The following is an 18,562-nucleotide window of genomic DNA, read 5'->3' on the forward strand; positions in this document are numbered from 1 at the left end:
TTTTATTTATTATTCGGAATAAATCTGTACAAATTAAGTCAACACAATGAAAAAAATGGGCCGTTCTGAATTTTATGAAAACAATTTCTTGAAAGCGTCAGGGAGCATATTTTTTTCAATAATAAATGTCTTTTCACATCTTATAAAAAAGAAAGTTTCATTAAAATACAACCAAATTGAGTTTGAAAAATAAAATTATAACGTGATAGCTTTTGTAATTCTATTCTATTAAAATTTACATTAAATTAATCAGAAAGCTAATCCATCAATTTGGATAATATAAAGATTTAACTTAATTTCAGTCTATTTTTCCCTCTTTTGTTGCAAAAAATGACGAAAAAGTTAATTAATTAGTTTAATGGCGAATTCAAATTAAAAGTTTACCTTTTTCTAAGGAAAGAAATTTAAGATACGCAAAAATTATAACAAAATACGGACCTGGAACTTTGAGCTCGAGGCCAAACTGCAAAATTCCCTGCTGCTGGAAGAGCGCCTGGTCCTCGTACGGGGTGATGGAAACCTCGGGCGTCACAATCGGCGGCTGAAATGCAATCACGCTAATAACCCGAAGCTGCTCCACTATTTACGAGGACAGCACCTGGTACGGAGTGACGTCGGCTTTGAAAAGCACCTCGGCCACCTCCGGATACGCCGCAAGCGCGAGTCCGAATCTCGCAACTCCCTTCTCCATGCCGACCGCCGAAACTTGCAGCACCACCGCATCTTTGGCGTCCTGCGAAGAGAAAAACGTTAAATTTCGCATGAAAAACCTGCCTTTTGAATAATTTAAAAGCCTCCGAGGCCAAGTTTTAAAAGTTATTATTTATGCAGGCGCGCAAAAGCAGCTTTTCTGTTAAGGCCGATTCAACTAATCAGACTGGCCGATTTTGAATTTCTAATTAATGCATTCAACCGGTGCTGAGATGGCAGCGCATGTGTTCGTTTTTCCTCTCCCGGGCGCAGCAGAATATTTTAAAACTTGGTTAATTTCATATTCAAATAGAGTCTTTGCTCACCTGGCGCACTAAGACCGGGGCTGCAACTTGGAACAACGTCTCGCCGGAGCTTTTCCTCACGATTTGGTGCTCGGTGAGCAGGTCTTGGTCTACGTCGGCGGCGATTCGCAGCAGAACCACGTCCGTGATGCTTGCACCTGACAATTTCAAACATCAATTGTCATTTTTATAAAAAAAACATTTGCTTTTCAATGTTAATAAATATGAGGAAGTAAAATTAAATTAGCTATTATTTAAAATAGATGTTATAATTCAATAATTTAGCACAAAATAAAAGGTTGAAACAAAAGTTTTTCAATAATTTCTTAATTTCAGGTACTTTAATTTTCTGTTTACAGCAAATATTAAAATATTAAATGATTTATTTGATAAATAAATTTATTACGTTTTCAAATTCCAAAAGTAATAAATAAAATAAGTAATTAACTCCATCGCATAAATAATTTGTTCTTACATTAGCAAATTTGTATTTCTAAAATGTTGAATGATGATAATTTAATGAATTAGACTTTGGCAAAACATGCACATTATTTAGTAAATTGTACTAAATGCACGGGAGAGAAAGTTGTGCGTCTCTAATTGGCGAGTTGACGGCCTACCTTTGGTCAGCGTCCTCAGGGCTGCCGTTAGGTTGAAAAGTCCCCTGGGCAGGTGCATTTTGGCGTGGAACACAATTGGAATTCCTGCGGGCACCTCGCTCGCGCTCGCCGCCTTTACCTGCACAGAAACCCGGAATTTATCAGAGCAACACTTTGCAGCTGCGCAACGTTTTGCAGCGAGTTTATTATCGTGTTTTGCTCACTCGCAATACGCGTTAATTAATGCCGCCCCCGTTTGCAATTTGCGCAATGTCAGCTGAATTCCGCGGTGCCGTGTACGCAAATGAATGACACGTTTTATTGACTTGTCAGCCTGTCAGGAATTACAAACGCTTGTTCTAATTTAAATAGACACAAGTTATCCTTTTGTTCAAGAGAGTCCACATCAAAAATAATTTTCATCTCTTTTTATTTCAAAATTCTTATTTGGATTAAAAATAGTTTATAGTTTAAAATGTATCAGTTAAAATTTAAAATTTAATTTAGAATTTTAATGCAAGAGTGAATTATTATATAAATATAAGGTAAATTAATTAATTCTAGGATGGAAAAAATGTGAAAAATAAAATCTATTATTTGTTAAATAAACAACAATTTATAAGTTAAAATTGTGGTTCAAGATTAACAAATAAATCGCTTATTTTTCGCCTAATTTACATTTTTATAATAATAATTAGTTTCACTTTAAATTAAATATATTTTTGAAATAATATTATTAGAGTCACTTATTTTGAAATATGAAAAATTAGCTAAAATCACATATTTTCGGATAATAATTTTTTTTAATCGGATTTGGATAAATAAAAAAATTCCTTCAAAGTTGAAAAAACTAGGTTATGGATCCAGAAATAAAGTGTATTTCTTAAACTCTCCAAAAATAATGCAACAGAAGTAATGAATTCTTAAATAAAGTTTTACTTTAATTAAAAACTAGTAAACTTAAATAAGGTGCGGATTGAAATTTGAAATCTTCCACACTTGATTCACTAATTGCCTCTCTTCAAAGGATGGGTCATTTTATCTCCTCTGCTGATTGCGAGATTAATTAAGCGCGACGAAGAGCAGTGCAGGTGTGAAATGTCGTCAAACGCCACACTTGCGCCGTCGACAAATTAATTCACCCAGCGAGTCTGGCTCGCCTTGGAATGAGAGAGCAAAACTACGCGACATTCGTAATCAGGTTTGCCGAATTCACGGAGCAAAGGAGGCGGAAAGGAAAATTAACTCTTTATTCCAAGAGGGACGAGACGTGCAGGAAGAAAAAACTTTCAGAGAATTAGTAAACTTTACTAAATTTTCCAAGGCAAATGAAGGTAAATTAAGGGCGAAGTCAAACATGAAACTGGAAGATATTTCCAAGAATGGTGTGTTTTAAGAAGAAGAAAATAAGATTTAATTACAAAAATATAAGTATTTTGAATAAGATTTGATTTGGAAATCTAAATATTACAAAGTAATCAAAATTAGCTAAATATTCAATTTCTATTTACATTTTATAAATCGATAAAAACAATTGTGTTAAATACAATCTTATTAATTTGAATAGACCAAAATTATTTTAATTTTACACAGGAAATGGACAAATTGGAAGATTATAATTATTTTGAAATGAGACGATCTAAATGTACATTGAATTTTTGGACCTCATCAAATAATTTTCCTCATTCAAAGGCTCGTCTCATAATTTATTTGTGGATTAATGGCGGCACGTCTGGCCCACATTTGGCCGCAGCAAATAATATATTACGGCGCATGCGATTCCACGGCGGGTTAATTCGGCTGCGGGCGCTTCTTCTTTTGTTTTGCTGCAAATCCACCGCCGCACCTGCTTTTTCTCCCCGCAGGCCAACAAATTATCGCGCTTAATTGTCATTTAGAGTGAAGGCTTAACGCCGAGCCACGATATGCGCCGCGCACAAGATGAATTTTCGCGGGTCGTTTTGTCTTGTCCCTTGATAATTCCTCTCTGGCACATCACTCGGAAATTTATAAATTAGCTCCGAAAGAAAATTGCCTGCAGAGTTTTGCGTTGGCGAATAAATTATTTATATACTTTCAAATTAATAAGAATGCTTTTTATCTTTTCCAGAAATAACCGCATAAAACAGCAAGTTTTAAAATTGTCCCTTTTTATAAATATAAGACCAAATTTTATGAGGGTTAAAATTTTCTTAAATATTACGTCATAAATTTGTACTTGATTATTTAAAAATAGCAGAATTTTGAAGTATTTTGAAAAATAAAGATGGTACTATTTGTAAGGAAAGAATCAAGCGTTTAAGTACGGCTTAAATTTTCCATGGAAATCTATTCCATATCAACAAAAATTGATTTATACGGGACGAGGGCAAAGGTTGAATAACGCGTGCATTTGGCCCATTGTTAAAAGTTTGTGCTCACGGTGGTCGCGCCCACACAATAACACACAAATCCCCTTCCTTCTTCTTCTCATTATCCGGCCGAAAACTAACTTTTCACTTTGAGTGTGTCTCTTGCAAGGCGCTGCAAAACTCAAGTCCGACTCTCGAGTGCGAAAAGAAGTGCGGCCGGTTGATTTATCGCTTTAATTAGAGGGAAAGGTGCGAGGGTCGGTCACTGCCGCCCCCGGCCGCCCCCGGCCGCAGCGTTTTTCCAACTCCATCAAGCAACGTCGCATTTTCTATTCTGCCGCGCGACAATTGAAGGGGAAAACTTTTTCCATCATTTTATTATTTTTTCTTTTGGGCTGCGAGCGAGTTATGCAACCGGCACGACGTCTCAGCGCGGCACGTTGCCTACTTCAGCTGTCGCTCCTCATTTCCAGACGAGGGCGACGACGCGAAATATTTCATTGTTGGCGGCACAACTCGCGCGCCGAGTTAATTTTGACGCTAACGAAGCGTCTCATTATTACTCAAATGAATGCCCAAGTTGGCGCGTCACGTGTTGCCCTGCATTCCAGAATTTAATTTTCCACGGCAAAAAGTTAAAAAATAAAATATTCACTGACGTCAGAACATTTTGTTATTAAATAATATTACTTTCAAAATGAAGCATTTTCACTTTCAAAATTTAATAAACAAGAATAATATGAGATCTTTGAATAATTTTATTTAACTTGCTGTGGCATTTTTCAAAATTGCAAAAATTTGTAAATGTTACAATTTACTGGTAAAATCATTTTCTTCACAAATGAAATCTTAACCACATTAAATTAAACGGAGCAATTGTTTTTTTAAAAACTTATGATGCGAATAAATTTTTAAATATCATTTTCAATTTGTTTTTACCATTTTTTTTCTATACTTAAATTCCAAAATATTACATTATTACATTATTATTCTCAGCGGTAAAGTTCATATTCTCCAAAATTTTAAGTAAATACAAAAAAACAACAATTTATAATTGACAATGTGTTCTTTTTTTATCTGAAACTTGTCAAAGTCGTCATTCATTTCTCATTTCTGGCCGGATGCAAACTTTTTGTTGAAACTGTTTCGCGCCAGACCGAAGTTTTCGAGTCAAATCGACAAAGCGCTTACCAGAACTTTGGGCAAGGGCCGAACTTCCTCGGCCGGGCTGTCGGAGATGGAGACGTTGTGCTGCGAACGCCAGCGGGCACCGCTGCTCGTCGACAGGGCCACCTCCACGGTAACAAAGGGCCGCCTCCGCACCGTCCCCCGCCGCAACGGAAGCAGCCACGCCGAGATCGTCAGCGCCGAGTCTGCGAATGAGTTTTTCACTTATCTGATGCACTTCAAAGGGACACGATCTCAATTTAGAGCAACTGTTAATGAACTTGAGAGGCAGCAGTGGTAAAATTTGTGAAAACATGTCAGATTTTTTAATGAAGCATTTTGAAAAATTTTTGAAAATAATTAATTTTAATTAATTTTTTTATTCATCCTTTCAATAAAATAAATCACGCAGTTTAAATTCAATTGGCTCTGATTTGAGCAAGAAACAAACAACGAGTGTTTTTATTTCTTAATTAATCCAATCAAAACTTCTTCATTACTTAATCTTGAATAAAAAAACGTTGCAAAATTTATTAAAAAACATAAAAGAAAAATTCTTTGTAATTCAACAATGAATAATGGAACTTTGCGGGTTACAAAGTTTCTTTCAAGTCTCCGCCTTAATTAATCCGAGTTTTCTTAACTAATTGGAGAAAGAGAGTCGTCAACTGACACAAGCCGCAGTGTGGAATTAATCAATTTGCACGCGAGGGAAAGAAAGAAAGAGGAAAGGGCGTGTGTGTGTTTTCAAAGGGGTTAATTAACCTGTTCTGCGGTGGATGCGAACGGGCAAGTGCAAGTTGGCGAGCGGCGTGTCGTTGTGAGCCGCCGAGTCATCCATCAGCAGGCAACGTTCCGACGCGAGTCGCGCTTTCGCCGGCGCCAAACAAAGGAAGGCGTCGTCGTCGCTCTCGACGCTCAGCCCGCCCACGCGAAACGAGGCCTGAGAGAGCAAAAGAAAGGTCAAATTATACAAGTGCTGCACAAATAAAAGTTTTTGATTTCCAAGTTTTCCATTGATTTTCTCTCTTCGCGGTGCCTGATGAGAAGAGTGGAGACGTTTAATTAAAATTCATACCGCGCTCAAAAGGGAGAAAGAAAGGGGATCGGCACAAACGAGAGAGCGATGGATTTTATTATGATTGGAGAGAGAGAGAAAGACAGACGGATTCATTTCAACGCTAAATGCGCAGCTTCCACAGAGTTTTGCAATAACGTGCTGATTTTATTTGCATTGGAAAAACTTATGAATTATTCAAATATTAATTGATATATTCCAAAAATATGCTTCACTGGAGCTCAAATGTAAGAATAAAATTAATTGAAGCAATTAAAGTTCAGTTCAAAGAAATCAATATTTATATTATAATAATTTACTTAGTTGGTAGCCAAAATTTTTGGATGATCTGAAAATTTGGATATCAATTTGAAAGATTCAAATAAGCATTAGTTTCTCATAAAATCCAGTATGCTTTAGTAAAAAATAGTAAATATTTAGCCAGAATAGGTGAATATACAAAATTAAGGCTGTTTTTAGACTAAAATCCTTGAAATTATGGTATTTTTCATCAAAATATGAGACAAATACGGGATTAAAGAACCTCAATTTTGATTTGAAAAGGGTTTTTTGTCTCCATTAGTACCATAAAAAGATAAAAAAGGTTGATCACTCATTTTCCCAATCCATATTTCCTATTAAAATATTACAAAAAATTGTAACAGGATGAATTAAAATTTAATCAGGTATCTAAGTTCACTACTCATAATTGTTTTTCATGTAAATTATTGATATAATCTGAAAGTTGAGGCTAAAAATTAATAAATTGTTATTTAATTTTAATTTTTTTGCAGATCTTTAGAATATTGAAATAAAAATCAATAATATGATTGGGAAATTTAAAAATTTAATTGAATTATTTTACTGTAAATTTCAACTAAATCACCGACTTTTTCTATTTTCATTATAATGATTAATTTTTACTAATTTCTAAAAACAAAACATCATGTTCATCTATTTAGAGTGGGCAATTTCAGGAAAATTCCAGTATTTTACATATTTGAATTTAATGTAAAATATTTGTCTGATATTATAACTGAAAATCACTTTTAAATTTGAGCTTGAATTGTTCGACAACTGCGCACTTTGCGGCTTTTAAACGATCAATAAAATCTCACCTGTCCCCCGGTGACGTCTTTGATGGCGACCGCGAGGTCTCCGGACGGCGTTGCGGGCGAGAATCGCCAAACCAGGTCGGCGGGTCGGTCGGCGGCCATGCTTTCGTCTGCGCGGATCGTGGCCACGGCCAAAAGGGCCTCGTCCGTCTGCAACACACACACGGGGCATAATTAACACGTGCGAGGCAAGGTCGACATGCCCACGGACGTAAAGAAGTCCGCGGGGAAATTAGAAAAGCGCACACGCGGCCTCCATTTGCGCCGTAATTCGAATGATTATTACACCGGCCACAAACGCAAATACAAAATGCTGACTGGACTGTGTGTTTGCCAGTGCAATAGTCAAAAGTCACTCTTTAAAATCGATGCGAAGGTTAAATAAAATGGAAAAGTTAAAAGAAAGTGGTAATTTAGGTAAATTAATTAACTTTCAATCAAAGGTTTAAGCTTGATGGAAATACTTGTTGATCTTAATTCGCTTAATTCTTTAAAAATGTTGGGAAAATATACTTTAATTGTTAATGAAGATGAAATAATATTGAGGGCGATCCAAAAGGCTAACTTGGCCCAGGCTAAATCAAGGTCCGCTGATCCACGATTTGAAAGCGGTAGTGGGAGGGGCGGCCGAAAATTGTACCCAATGAGAGGCGAGCTTTTAGCATGGCGCATATGGAACAGCTGGTATGTACGGGCGGCCGTACAGCTTTGGCGGGAAAGGGACGAGCGGACCTTGGGCTAAATTAACCTGGCCCGGGCTAATTTAACCCATGCCATTTAATTTTGCTGGTGGGCTAAGTAAGCCCAGGGCTAAGTCAAGTTAGCCTAGGCCAAGTTAGGCTTTTGAATCGCCCTCATTGATTTTGTCAATTGATATTTGGATTTTAACTAAAAAATTTTTATACATTTAGAAACTAAATTTATATCTAACTAAAAATGGAAACATTATACTAATGAGAATTTAAAATTTTCAATTGAAATGTCCCAAATATAATTGATGTTATTAAAAAGTTGCATATTAAACAAAAGATATTTTTTCTTTAATTCAAGAAGTTTATAATGAAATTTGCACTTTTTAATTTTAAATATGTAAAAATTATCAAAATATTTCCCAAATTTGAAATGAAACCTCAAAATAGTTTGAATTCTAAAAATGCATTTCTTTTCACAGAAGAAGTAAAAAACTTCTTCTGAATTATAAATATTTTTAATCAGAATGTAGATAATTTTCAAAGATCTTTTGTCAGAATTACAAGAGTTCAAGTATTTTTCACAATTAAAAACAGAGACATTGTTTAGAAGACTTAAACAGTTTAAATAGTAATTTTTCAATAATGAATTAAATTGGTGATAATCTATCTTCGAAAACCTTTAAAGTTTGCAAATTTAGCTTCTTTTCTTTTTATTGCTTTCGAGATAAACTTTGCAACTTGGTCCAGAACCAGTTTGTGGAGTTGCAACGTTTTAGTGAATTTCAGAGCCGAGGCGAAACAATAACATTTGAAAGCAACCATTTCTCAAGCTGCCAGGGCAGCTTAGCCCCGAGACCGACGCGAATACATCCGACGGGAGAGGAAGAAGAAGTGGCAAAACAACGTGTTAATCCGCTCGGAGAGAGAGATGGAGTGTCTAAGCGAGTCGATGCAATTTTATTTCAACTCTCAATTATTTACATCGGCCGGCAAATAAATTTTTCACTTCTCCTCCTTTTTCGGCCAGCACAAAAAAAAACACCGATTCGCCGACTCCATCAATCACCTGCGCTGAGACTCGCTACAAGGGTCGGATTTGCGATAATGCGCGGAAACACTTTGCCTTCGCGGTCCGAAAATTATTTTCCCAACGTGCCACGTGTCACTGCAAAGTGAGAAGTTGGTAGAGCCGAATCGTGTTTCGCCTAACAAAGGCTGCTTACAATTTTTTTTGCCGCGAAAAAAGCTTGATTGGCCGTGACGGAAAAAGTTTAGCGATACACTTGGCAGCCGCACAAGCTTTTGCAACTAATGGTCCTTTTCAAAAAGGAGAAGAAATTTGTCACTACGAGGAGACAGTTTTTTACAATTTTTAAACGTCAGATCGAAATTTCATATAAATTATTTTTTATTTTCGTTCCAATTAAAAGTTTTTTTTTCAGGAAATATTTACATAATATATTTATACCCAATTACATGGATTTGTATTGCTGTTGTCTAAGACTAGAATTATTTTATGAATTGAAGCTGAAAATTATTGAATGGATAAATATTTAAAAAAGCCAAAATATGTAAAAAGACACGAATAAAAAAACTTATGTCAAAGTCAAAAGTAGTATGTTGGAAATTAATCGTTTGGAAGACTTGTGAGCTGTGATGTCAGCATCAGCCTCATTATGCAAGTTTCCCATTTTCACGCAACAAACTTGTCTTTGATATTTGACCCAAAACTTTGACAGATTCATAAGGAAACGAGCTCTTGTGCCTTAATTCCGTTGGACAAACACACAGCAAGGGGCTTTGAGAATATCGATTCGCAACAGTTTGACGCTCATTTCTGGCCACTTTCATGTCTCAACTTTTCATGCAAAAATTTGCAAAGGTGGATCTCATTTCTTTTCTTGGATTTCGCAATTTGATACAATGACAGCTGAAGCGGATAACTTTCGTCTGGGAATGCGATGCCTTTTATTGCAGGATTTCATCATATCAACCTAATCATATCTTATATATGTACATTGACTGTCAAACCAAGTCACAAACAATTTTTTTTTATTAAATTCACTATAAAATGCGCAAATAAAAATGGAATAAAAATTTTTATGATTTATGACTGACCAAAATTCACTTTAATCAAAATTTCTTCATTTGAGCTTTGGGAGTTGAGACTTACTTATTCAAAATTAGAATGAAAAAAGAGCCTTTGTATCTTCTTCAATTTGAAAAGTCTTTTTTTAGATTTATTATTTTTTTCCTTTTGAATATTTTGCAACTTTAAGGAACCTTTTTTAATTTAAAATTCTTACTGCCACATACAATTTTTTATTTTTATTTTTAAGGTCAAGGGTCAAAGTTCATTGCTTATTGATTGCATGAAAGGACATTATAAAGTGGCTCCAGTTAACCTTCTCATTAACTACATCCAGCGACAAGGAAAGTTACTGCAGACAAACACAATTACGCGCGGCACCATATGAGAGTGGAATAGCAAATTTGTTATCGCCCGCACTTTAACCGCTGAACTGTTTGCAACAGGCAAATATTGTACATAATTAATTTCCGTTCAAGCTATAATGGCTACCAATTTATAATTTCGAAATCGTAAAAAATGAATTTTACAAAAATCATTCCTTTTTAGTATTGAAAATTTTCAAAAATAATTAGCAATTTCTTAATTTGTCCTACTTTTCCAGCAATTTTTCCTCTCTTGAAAACGTTTTAGTAATTATTAGTGGTGGAAACGATCTTAAATAGCCCTCAAATGAGATTGTAAAATTAAAAAAAAAAAATCAATAAATTCGTTATTATCCTTGGAAAAATATTAATTTTTCAATTCACTGAAGAATTTTATTAGTTACAAGAAAAACAATTTATAAGAATATCTCTCGATTACAAGGATTTCCATAAAAATACTTAAATTTTTAGATCAAAACTCATGTTTGTTGATTTGAAATGAAAATACTAAAGTATTCCTCTTGGTACCAATTCTGTAGAAGGATTTTTTTGCCATTTGTAAATTATTCTGCTTGCAAATTAGAGCTCTCGTGGAATATGAAGATATTGCTTTTGTTTCTAAAAAATAAAAAATAATAATAATAAAAGCTTCACAAATCAATAACTCATCAAGGAATATTCCGGTTTCAATTGAACAATGATTGTTTTGCTTTTGAATGTTCTCCAATAATGCAGAATCGCAGCTGCATGTATTTCTGCTGTTGGGTTTACAACAAGAGTCCATATTACTGCGCTTTGCCTCCGAACACGACGCACCTCGCCGAGCAATCTCATTTTCGCGCCAAAGTAGCGCACGTCCGACTGCAGATATAAACGTAATTCTTTGTTGCCTGCCGCGCGCGCGATAATCGTGTTGCGGATCGTGAAAAATTAATTTTGATTACGGCCGCGAGAGCTGCATAAATCCGAGCTTTCTTGATTGCATAAATACAAAAGCAGAGGCGCGGCTTCGTTACGAATTCATGAATGGCGCGCGCCGAGTGTAATTTTCGCTCAGCGCACGATTCGGAATAAAAGCTGACGACCTTTTTCAGAGCGAACGTTGCGCTTTTCAAATGCGCGAATAGAGAGTCTGTTTAGGCTGTGCTCGCGGCGACAGAACGTTTGCTCAATGCGACTACGACGACGACATACGTTTCGTGAAAGGGATGCGTGTCTCGTTAACTTCAGTAAATACCTCTCAAAATTCAATCGAAAGCTTTGTATTTATATCTCAAACATGGTAAACATTAATATAATTTTTGCTGAGGTTCCTAAAGAAATTTATAAACCTTGAATGAAATGTGGAAATTGGAGAGATTTCTTTCATCCTTGAAACTGTTCAAAACTGTTGATTTTCTCGGAAACGAGAAATAGCTACAATTTTTAAACTTCCATGGAACTTTTCCAAAGAAAATTAAAAAAAAATCAATTCATTGTTCTTGTGACGTCCTCAAACCAATCAAAAGTAATTAGGCCTCAAACATATTTTACACTAATGCTTTTCTTGCAGTTGTATTGTTTCAAATGATTAGTTTTTGGGGAACATTTTGTTCCATCCACTTTAACGGACAAGCAAACTTATTTGCAATTAGAGGCCTGATTATTTCGTTAAAGCTTTTCTACTTGAAGACGGAGAAGAAGTTTTGGACCTTCTGCTTGTGAAAAGGGAACATAAACTCACGCGGCGCGAGTGTGTTTAATTATTCCCGCTCACACTAGTTCTGCTCCAATTGAGCTGTTTGCAAAACAAGCAATCTGCATGGCAAACAGCAAACCCATTCGACAACGCAGTCTCTCTCGTCGCACTTGGAATGAGATGCTCGCTCAATTGTGCGCCGACAAACAAACACATGTAAATTCAAATCATCAAACGCAGCCAGTTCGGATTTATTCTTGGCGGCGACATCGATTTGAAACTAATTTGAAAGTGACTCTTTTTTCTTCTTCTCCGTCCGCAATAAATATTCGTCACCGCAACACATCAAACTTTCCAGATCTGGGTCGCCAAAGTATTTTCCTGACGCCGCACACCGAGCTTTATATTTGCTCCCTTCGATTGAGAGAGAGACTTTGCGAATAAAAGTCACGGCATGTTGCAATAATTTATGTACGATCTCTCGATTCCGCGACGTCAAAATAAATTCCGTTCTCGGGCCGAGAGGAAACGAAGCGCGGCGGAAAAGCATTCATTTTTCTTTACAGGGGGAAAATAGCGCTGAGCAGGTAAATAAATATCTTTGGCAAAACTGACAAGGCACGTTTCAATCGCAATCAATTTCAATTCAGAGGAAGAGGAACAATGCATAATTTGCGAAATTGAATGTAAACATTATTTCAATACATCTGCGGAAACAATTTGGTCTTTGATCTACGCACATGAAAATAATGTAAATTTGGTAACTTTTTCCTCCTTTCCTAATGTAATGAATGTTTGCTGGGAATTTAATAAAATGTACATTTTTTAGGGAATTTCATTTGAATGGAATCATAATCCGTCCTATATGAATCCAAATTTTATCGTTCCACTTCATATTATTGATAAAAAAAATATTAGTAATTTTGCTTATTTTATGCTGGTAATTAGTATTATATATTGTGTGTTAAATATTTTTGAACGTTGCGATAATTGCAAACAATTTAACTCTTTCATACACTTTGATAGAATCTTTACATATTCTAAAATTTACTTCTTTTCATTAAAATGTGAAAAATCTTTCTGATCATCGTACCTGTTTGTTTGCCACATTTGAAAGGTCGATCGCCGCCATGGCCCCGGCCTCGTCTGTGGTGAGGGTGGCTCTGATGAACTGCAAAGGGCCTCCCTGAACCCCAGGCGCGACGATTATCACCTCAAAAGAAATTTCGATACTGGGCCGCGAGTCGCTCGAGTTGTGGTCCAAGAGAGAAATCACGCCAAAGTCGAAAACGGCGCGAACATTCTGAAAGCAAAAATTTCGTTGTTATTTTTAATGATATATCCGAGTAAATTGCGCAAATGGAAATGGGCGCGGAATGAAACTCTCCTTGAGCTGCCGTTTCAGTCTATCTTGTTAAGGGATTAATTTGGCTTTACGAGGGTGCAGTAAAAAGCAGGAAACCTTTGGCGGGATGAGCGCCGCGCACCTGCATTGCAGACTCACCTTTATTGCCGTCGTTATTTTCATTGTTACGGCGCCGCGCCTGATTATTGCGATTTTCATAGCGAGAGAGAGAGAAAAAAATTAGGACTCACCATCGTGGAGAGGGTTTTGTGCGTGAAAAGCTGCGCCTCCAGGGTGTTGATTGGCCCCAGGCTGGAGACGAGGGCTCCCTTCACCCCGGACACCCTGGCTTGGCAAAGGGCCAGTTTGGCGTCGGCCTGGTCTGTGCTGATCTGCACGCCGACCGGCCGCGACCACCAACTCTCCGGCGGCAGGTGCACCACGGCCTGACAAAAACACCGAAATTTATTCATTTAAACTCGTCACAAAGTCATTTTTGCTCGAAATGGGAATATTTTTGGTTGAACGCAAAAAAAGTTACAAAATAATTCTTTCCAATGAGTCAATTTTGATGGAATCCTAAGCAAGTTAAATAATATTGAAAGATTTTTTACTATCCAAAATTTATTTCGATGCAAAAGCTAAATAAATGTTAATAAAAATAAGCAAAATAAAAAAAATAAAAACATTCAAAATATCAATAGAAGTGGTTTTTACTCTCAAATTAATTTGATTCAGAATTACAAAATGGAATAAGAATTGCGGTCTGAATATATTTTTTCAAGTGATTATTAAAAGAGAAACAAAAAACAAAATTAAATGCTGGGACAATTTTAAATAACTTATTACTAGCAAGAGTTGTGAGAAAGTTGACAATTTGATTTTTTTTAATACAAAGTATAAAATGGTTGAATTTATCAATTTTGTCAAATTTGAATTTGATTGAATTTAAAATTAAATCACTTGCAGTAAAATTTTAGATTTAAAAAATTATTCCTTAATTATTGCTTTTAAATTTGCAAACAAAATAAAGGAAACAGCAGAACTTTCTCAACTTCCGGTAGTTTCAAATTCAAATAAATACCTTGTATGTGAGAGGTGTGCCAATCTCCAGTGGTTCATCCTCGGGGGAAACTTTGGTCAGCTCCATGGACAAAGGTTTGTCAGCAGCTGGATGAGTCTGAAAAAAGGTTAAAATCGGACTTATTAGCAAAAATAATTTTTTTATTAAATAAAAACAAAATTAGCAGCTTAAATTCTGTATCATTTGCGACGCATATATAATTCATTCAAAATTTTACTGAATTAATGGTAAATTCTATGTAAATATACTGAATTTTGTTAATTTGAATTAACTCTTTCACATCAAATTTAACATAGTAATTTGAATTACGGAATAATATGAAAATTCATATTAGAGATCTTTAATATTACATAAATTGTTTTTAAATGTGAACAAAATTGTTTAATTTTCATTACTTAAATTTTGTTTTTCTTCTTCGTGAAACTCAATTACTTAATGGATTATTTTAAAAGTAGATAATATATTATGTCAGGGGAAAATGATCAAGCTTTGTTCAAAAAGTGCGGATTTTCAGCTGAGAAATTTTTACATATTAAATTTTTTTCTGCACGGAGCATGTTTAAAGCCATAATAATTCTCCCAGCAGCAGCAGCAGGAAAATCTGGAATTTGAGAGAAAAAGCTGGTCGTGTCTGTGACGCTCGCATCATTAGGCGTCGCTCTCGCAATTTGTCTTTGGGCGAATTTTCGCGTTTGGCAGAATGAACGAGCCGGTCTGAAAAGAACTGCGAGTGCGGTGACATTTTAATATTAAAAAGAGAGGCAGGCGCAGCTGGTGCCGCTAAAATGATGTGCGCAACAAAAACAGCTACTTGGATATTCGCCCCTCATCATCTGCGCCCCTTTTCGGCCGCCATGACACTTTATTTATTCTTTCGCTCGCTCAAAACTTCTCTGAATTCGCTTTCCTTCCGCATGCTGATGTGCTGGATAAATATTTATTATTTCGCAGAGACTTTTCTTAATTGGAGCGAAAATTGCTCGCAGTTGACCTTCTGCTCTTTTTTGTATCATTTTTGAAACTTTTGCCCTCTTTTCTGCTGCGAAACTTTTGCCAATTAGAGCGCCAAGAAACTCGCTTCTCCGTTTTTAAAATTATTTAAAAATAATCATTAGCTAATTAATGAAGATGAATCTAGATTATTTGGTTATAATTTTGCTTACTGGCGACTTTCAACAAACGTAAATCTGTTTAATTCCTCAATAAGCCTTAAAAATTACGTTTGTTAACAAAACTTTCTATAATTCTATGCGAACCAGCTAGAAATTCAAAACATGGGAAACTTTTCAAGCAAGCGCCATGTTTCCCTCAAAAGCGGCTCAAAAACCAGAGCAAACCCCAGCATAATCCGCTTCCTGCTTTTCCGCCGCTTCGAAATAACCAAAGCGAAATTTTGCATATACGTGAATTTAATTCGTGTCGGCGAATTTGCACGCTTGGAAAAAGAAACACACTCGCCGCATTCACTGAATTCGCGCGACTTGTCGTCGTTCCACTCGCAATATGTAAAATAATGATGCTCGGCGCAAATTAAACCCGCGCCCCTTTGACATTTCGTGCTCAGCGCCACATCGAAATATGAAAGGGGGAAGGAAGCACTAATTTCTCTGCAAAGCAAAATTTTTCCAAAAAATCCCAAAATAAAAAGGGAGGGAAAGAAATTCGCAGAGTTGAAATTATTTAGAATCACGACTTCAGAATTAAATTATTTTAATTTTAATATTATGCAAAAATGAATTCTTCAAAATTAAAAAGTTTCAGAAAATTTTAAATCAGAGGTTAAAATGAAACTAATGGATTTTTTTTTTTATAACAGTTGAAAGTTTCATTTTTGCAGTAAAATATTGAATTGAAAAGATGAAACATTTGGCAAAAATTTCAGATTCACAAAAAAATTACACTTTGACGTTTTTGCATTGTGAGTTTCTGCGAGTGAGAGGCGCCGCCATTGTGCGGGGGTAGCAGTGAAATTAATTAATGCACGTCGCTGCTGTTTGCGTATCGAGAATTTCGCCATCGATCAAACGAATTCGAGTGCGCAAGGCATGTGGCAAAAACGGCGAGCGTGTAAAAGTGGAAATAAAATAACACGAACGCGTGCGGCGCAGAACTAATGCGAACGAAATTGGATATCGAAATTTCATTTGATGTTTGTGGTAAATATATAATTGTGATATTGTTTGACTTTGTCATCGCAATAATTTAAATCACAGCGACACCCCTGGAGTTTTATGTTTAAAAAAGGAATATGTTGCACAGAGGAAAATAATGACAACGAAAGCCAGTTGCAAAATAATTAATCAATATTTTGTAAAAACGAAATTAACCAATTTCACATGATTTCTAATTTTAAGATAAAGAAATTTCGCTCCATCAAGAAAATAATTGCAAAATTTTAATTTTCATCACAATTGAAAAAAAAATAGCATTCACTAGCGAAAAAAAGGCACCAATAGTATCTTTTCGTATACATTATTTTGAAATTTTACTTTTTATAAAATGAAAAATATGCACAAAGCTTTTGTTACAAAAATCCCATAATATTAATTATTCTTTTTTCACTTCCAATTAGAGCTGACACAGCTAGAACATAGAATATTGAATTACAATGTATCAGATCAGTTGACTGGTAAAAGTGTTAAATTTTTGCATTTTCAGGCTCAAATTCGCGCAGTTTTTAAACAAACAATTCTCATTGTGGCTAGCATTGAATTTTTTTAAAGCTAAATAAAATAATAGTTTCGACAAGAATGACAAGGATTTTCCACGGTGGATTTGAACTCGATCGCATATCATCCTGCTGTATCATTTTTCATATTAAATTGTCACAAGCCCGGCTCGGTGCTGGGCATGACGGATCAAATAATAATCCAATTACGATCCATTCGAGTCCCTGCAGGCGAAATTAATCCGGGAGCGAAACGGAGACGACGCGCGCAGTCCCCAGGTGGCGAATTTGCATCATTATGGATATCATTTGGGCCCATCTGCAGTTAGTTGGCCCTGATCCAGGCCAATAAATAAAGCGCCCTTTTTATTGGGTCGCAAAACGCAAAACGCTCCGGGTGTGGATCTAACAAAATGTAAATGCCCTCGAGGCTCAATTTTTTCCTCTTATCCACTCCACCAGGAAAATGTAACAAAAATGGGGGAAAAAACAACCAGTGCGCGGATGTTTTTCCGCCAGTGGAAAATTTCTAACGCTATTAAAAGTTTGTCCGGTTCGTCGCAATTGCGTTGGTCATTTTTGCAAATTGAAAACAACCGTGAAAAAAAGTGGATACATTTCAGACAAAAAACGAAATTGCTGGATGGAATTGGATTGTGAAATGTATCCGGTAAAGTGATGATTAAAAATATTCATTTATTGGATTCGCGGGATCAATTTCATTATCTATTTTGTAATTTTTTCTTATCGTTCTGCCAAATAATGAGGACAAAAGTAAACGTTTTTAATAAAACATTTTCTTCTTCTTCGGGATAATTTTACCCTCTTTTTGAAATTGTTCCAGATATAAAACATGCGTTTGTCGTCACAATGCGTTTCCAGTTTGTTGTTCTCACGGGAACAAAAATTAGCGATGGTCACGTTTGCTCGGACAAACAACGCATTATGAGGCCATGCATTAATGAGTTGGGCTTTTTGCGCGACGGATTTATTATTTGCGCTCACACAACACGCACATCCATCTTTCCGCTGACTGCATATTCGGATCCTCAATCACGGACCGGCAATTAATTTGTGATGCTCGACCGTTTTGAATGCCGCGTCGACGCCGCCAATTCGAAAACAAGCCAGTTTCAATTATTAGCGTTTTGTATTCATTCGCACGATTAATCATGGTTGATGTTTTGCCATTAAAGCTCGGCAGGTTGTGTTGCTGCCAATGTTTTAAATTTAAAATATGCATGCATTATATTCCTGGGGTAAAGGGTAAATTAAAGTTTTCATTGATAAAATATATATGTAGGAAGTTTGGAAGTAAAAATATTTTTATATTCTATATAATTATAAATTGAGATTT

General features: G+C 35.8%; 1 protein-coding gene across 1 annotated transcript in view; it reads right to left on the bottom strand.

Moving 5' to 3' along the window:
• Nucleotides 1–18,562, bottom strand: part of LOC132193818 (uncharacterized) — a 114,919-nt gene that overhangs the window by 1,703 nt on the left and 94,654 nt on the right. The window contains exons 10-19 of the mRNA XM_059614722.1: nt 14,538–14,633; nt 13,705–13,899; nt 13,202–13,411; nt 7,288–7,434; nt 5,878–6,055; nt 5,137–5,318; nt 1,616–1,733; nt 1,017–1,153; nt 599–733; nt 439–541 (exon numbers count right to left, since the gene is read on the bottom strand). Coding sequence (XP_059470705.1) covers nt 439–541; nt 599–733; nt 1,017–1,153; nt 1,616–1,733; nt 5,137–5,318; nt 5,878–6,055; nt 7,288–7,434; nt 13,202–13,411; nt 13,705–13,899; nt 14,538–14,633 — 1,501 coding nt within the window. The remainder of the gene's footprint in view (nt 1–438; nt 542–598; nt 734–1,016; nt 1,154–1,615; nt 1,734–5,136; nt 5,319–5,877; nt 6,056–7,287; nt 7,435–13,201; nt 13,412–13,704; nt 13,900–14,537; nt 14,634–18,562) is intronic.

This window comes from Neocloeon triangulifer, unplaced genomic scaffold (genome assembly GCF_031216515.1).
Source record: "Neocloeon triangulifer isolate White Clay Creek 2 clone unplaced genomic scaffold, ASM3121651v1 ptg000005l, whole genome shotgun sequence".
Classification (NCBI taxonomy): domain Eukaryota; kingdom Metazoa; phylum Arthropoda; class Insecta; order Ephemeroptera; family Baetidae; genus Neocloeon; species Neocloeon triangulifer.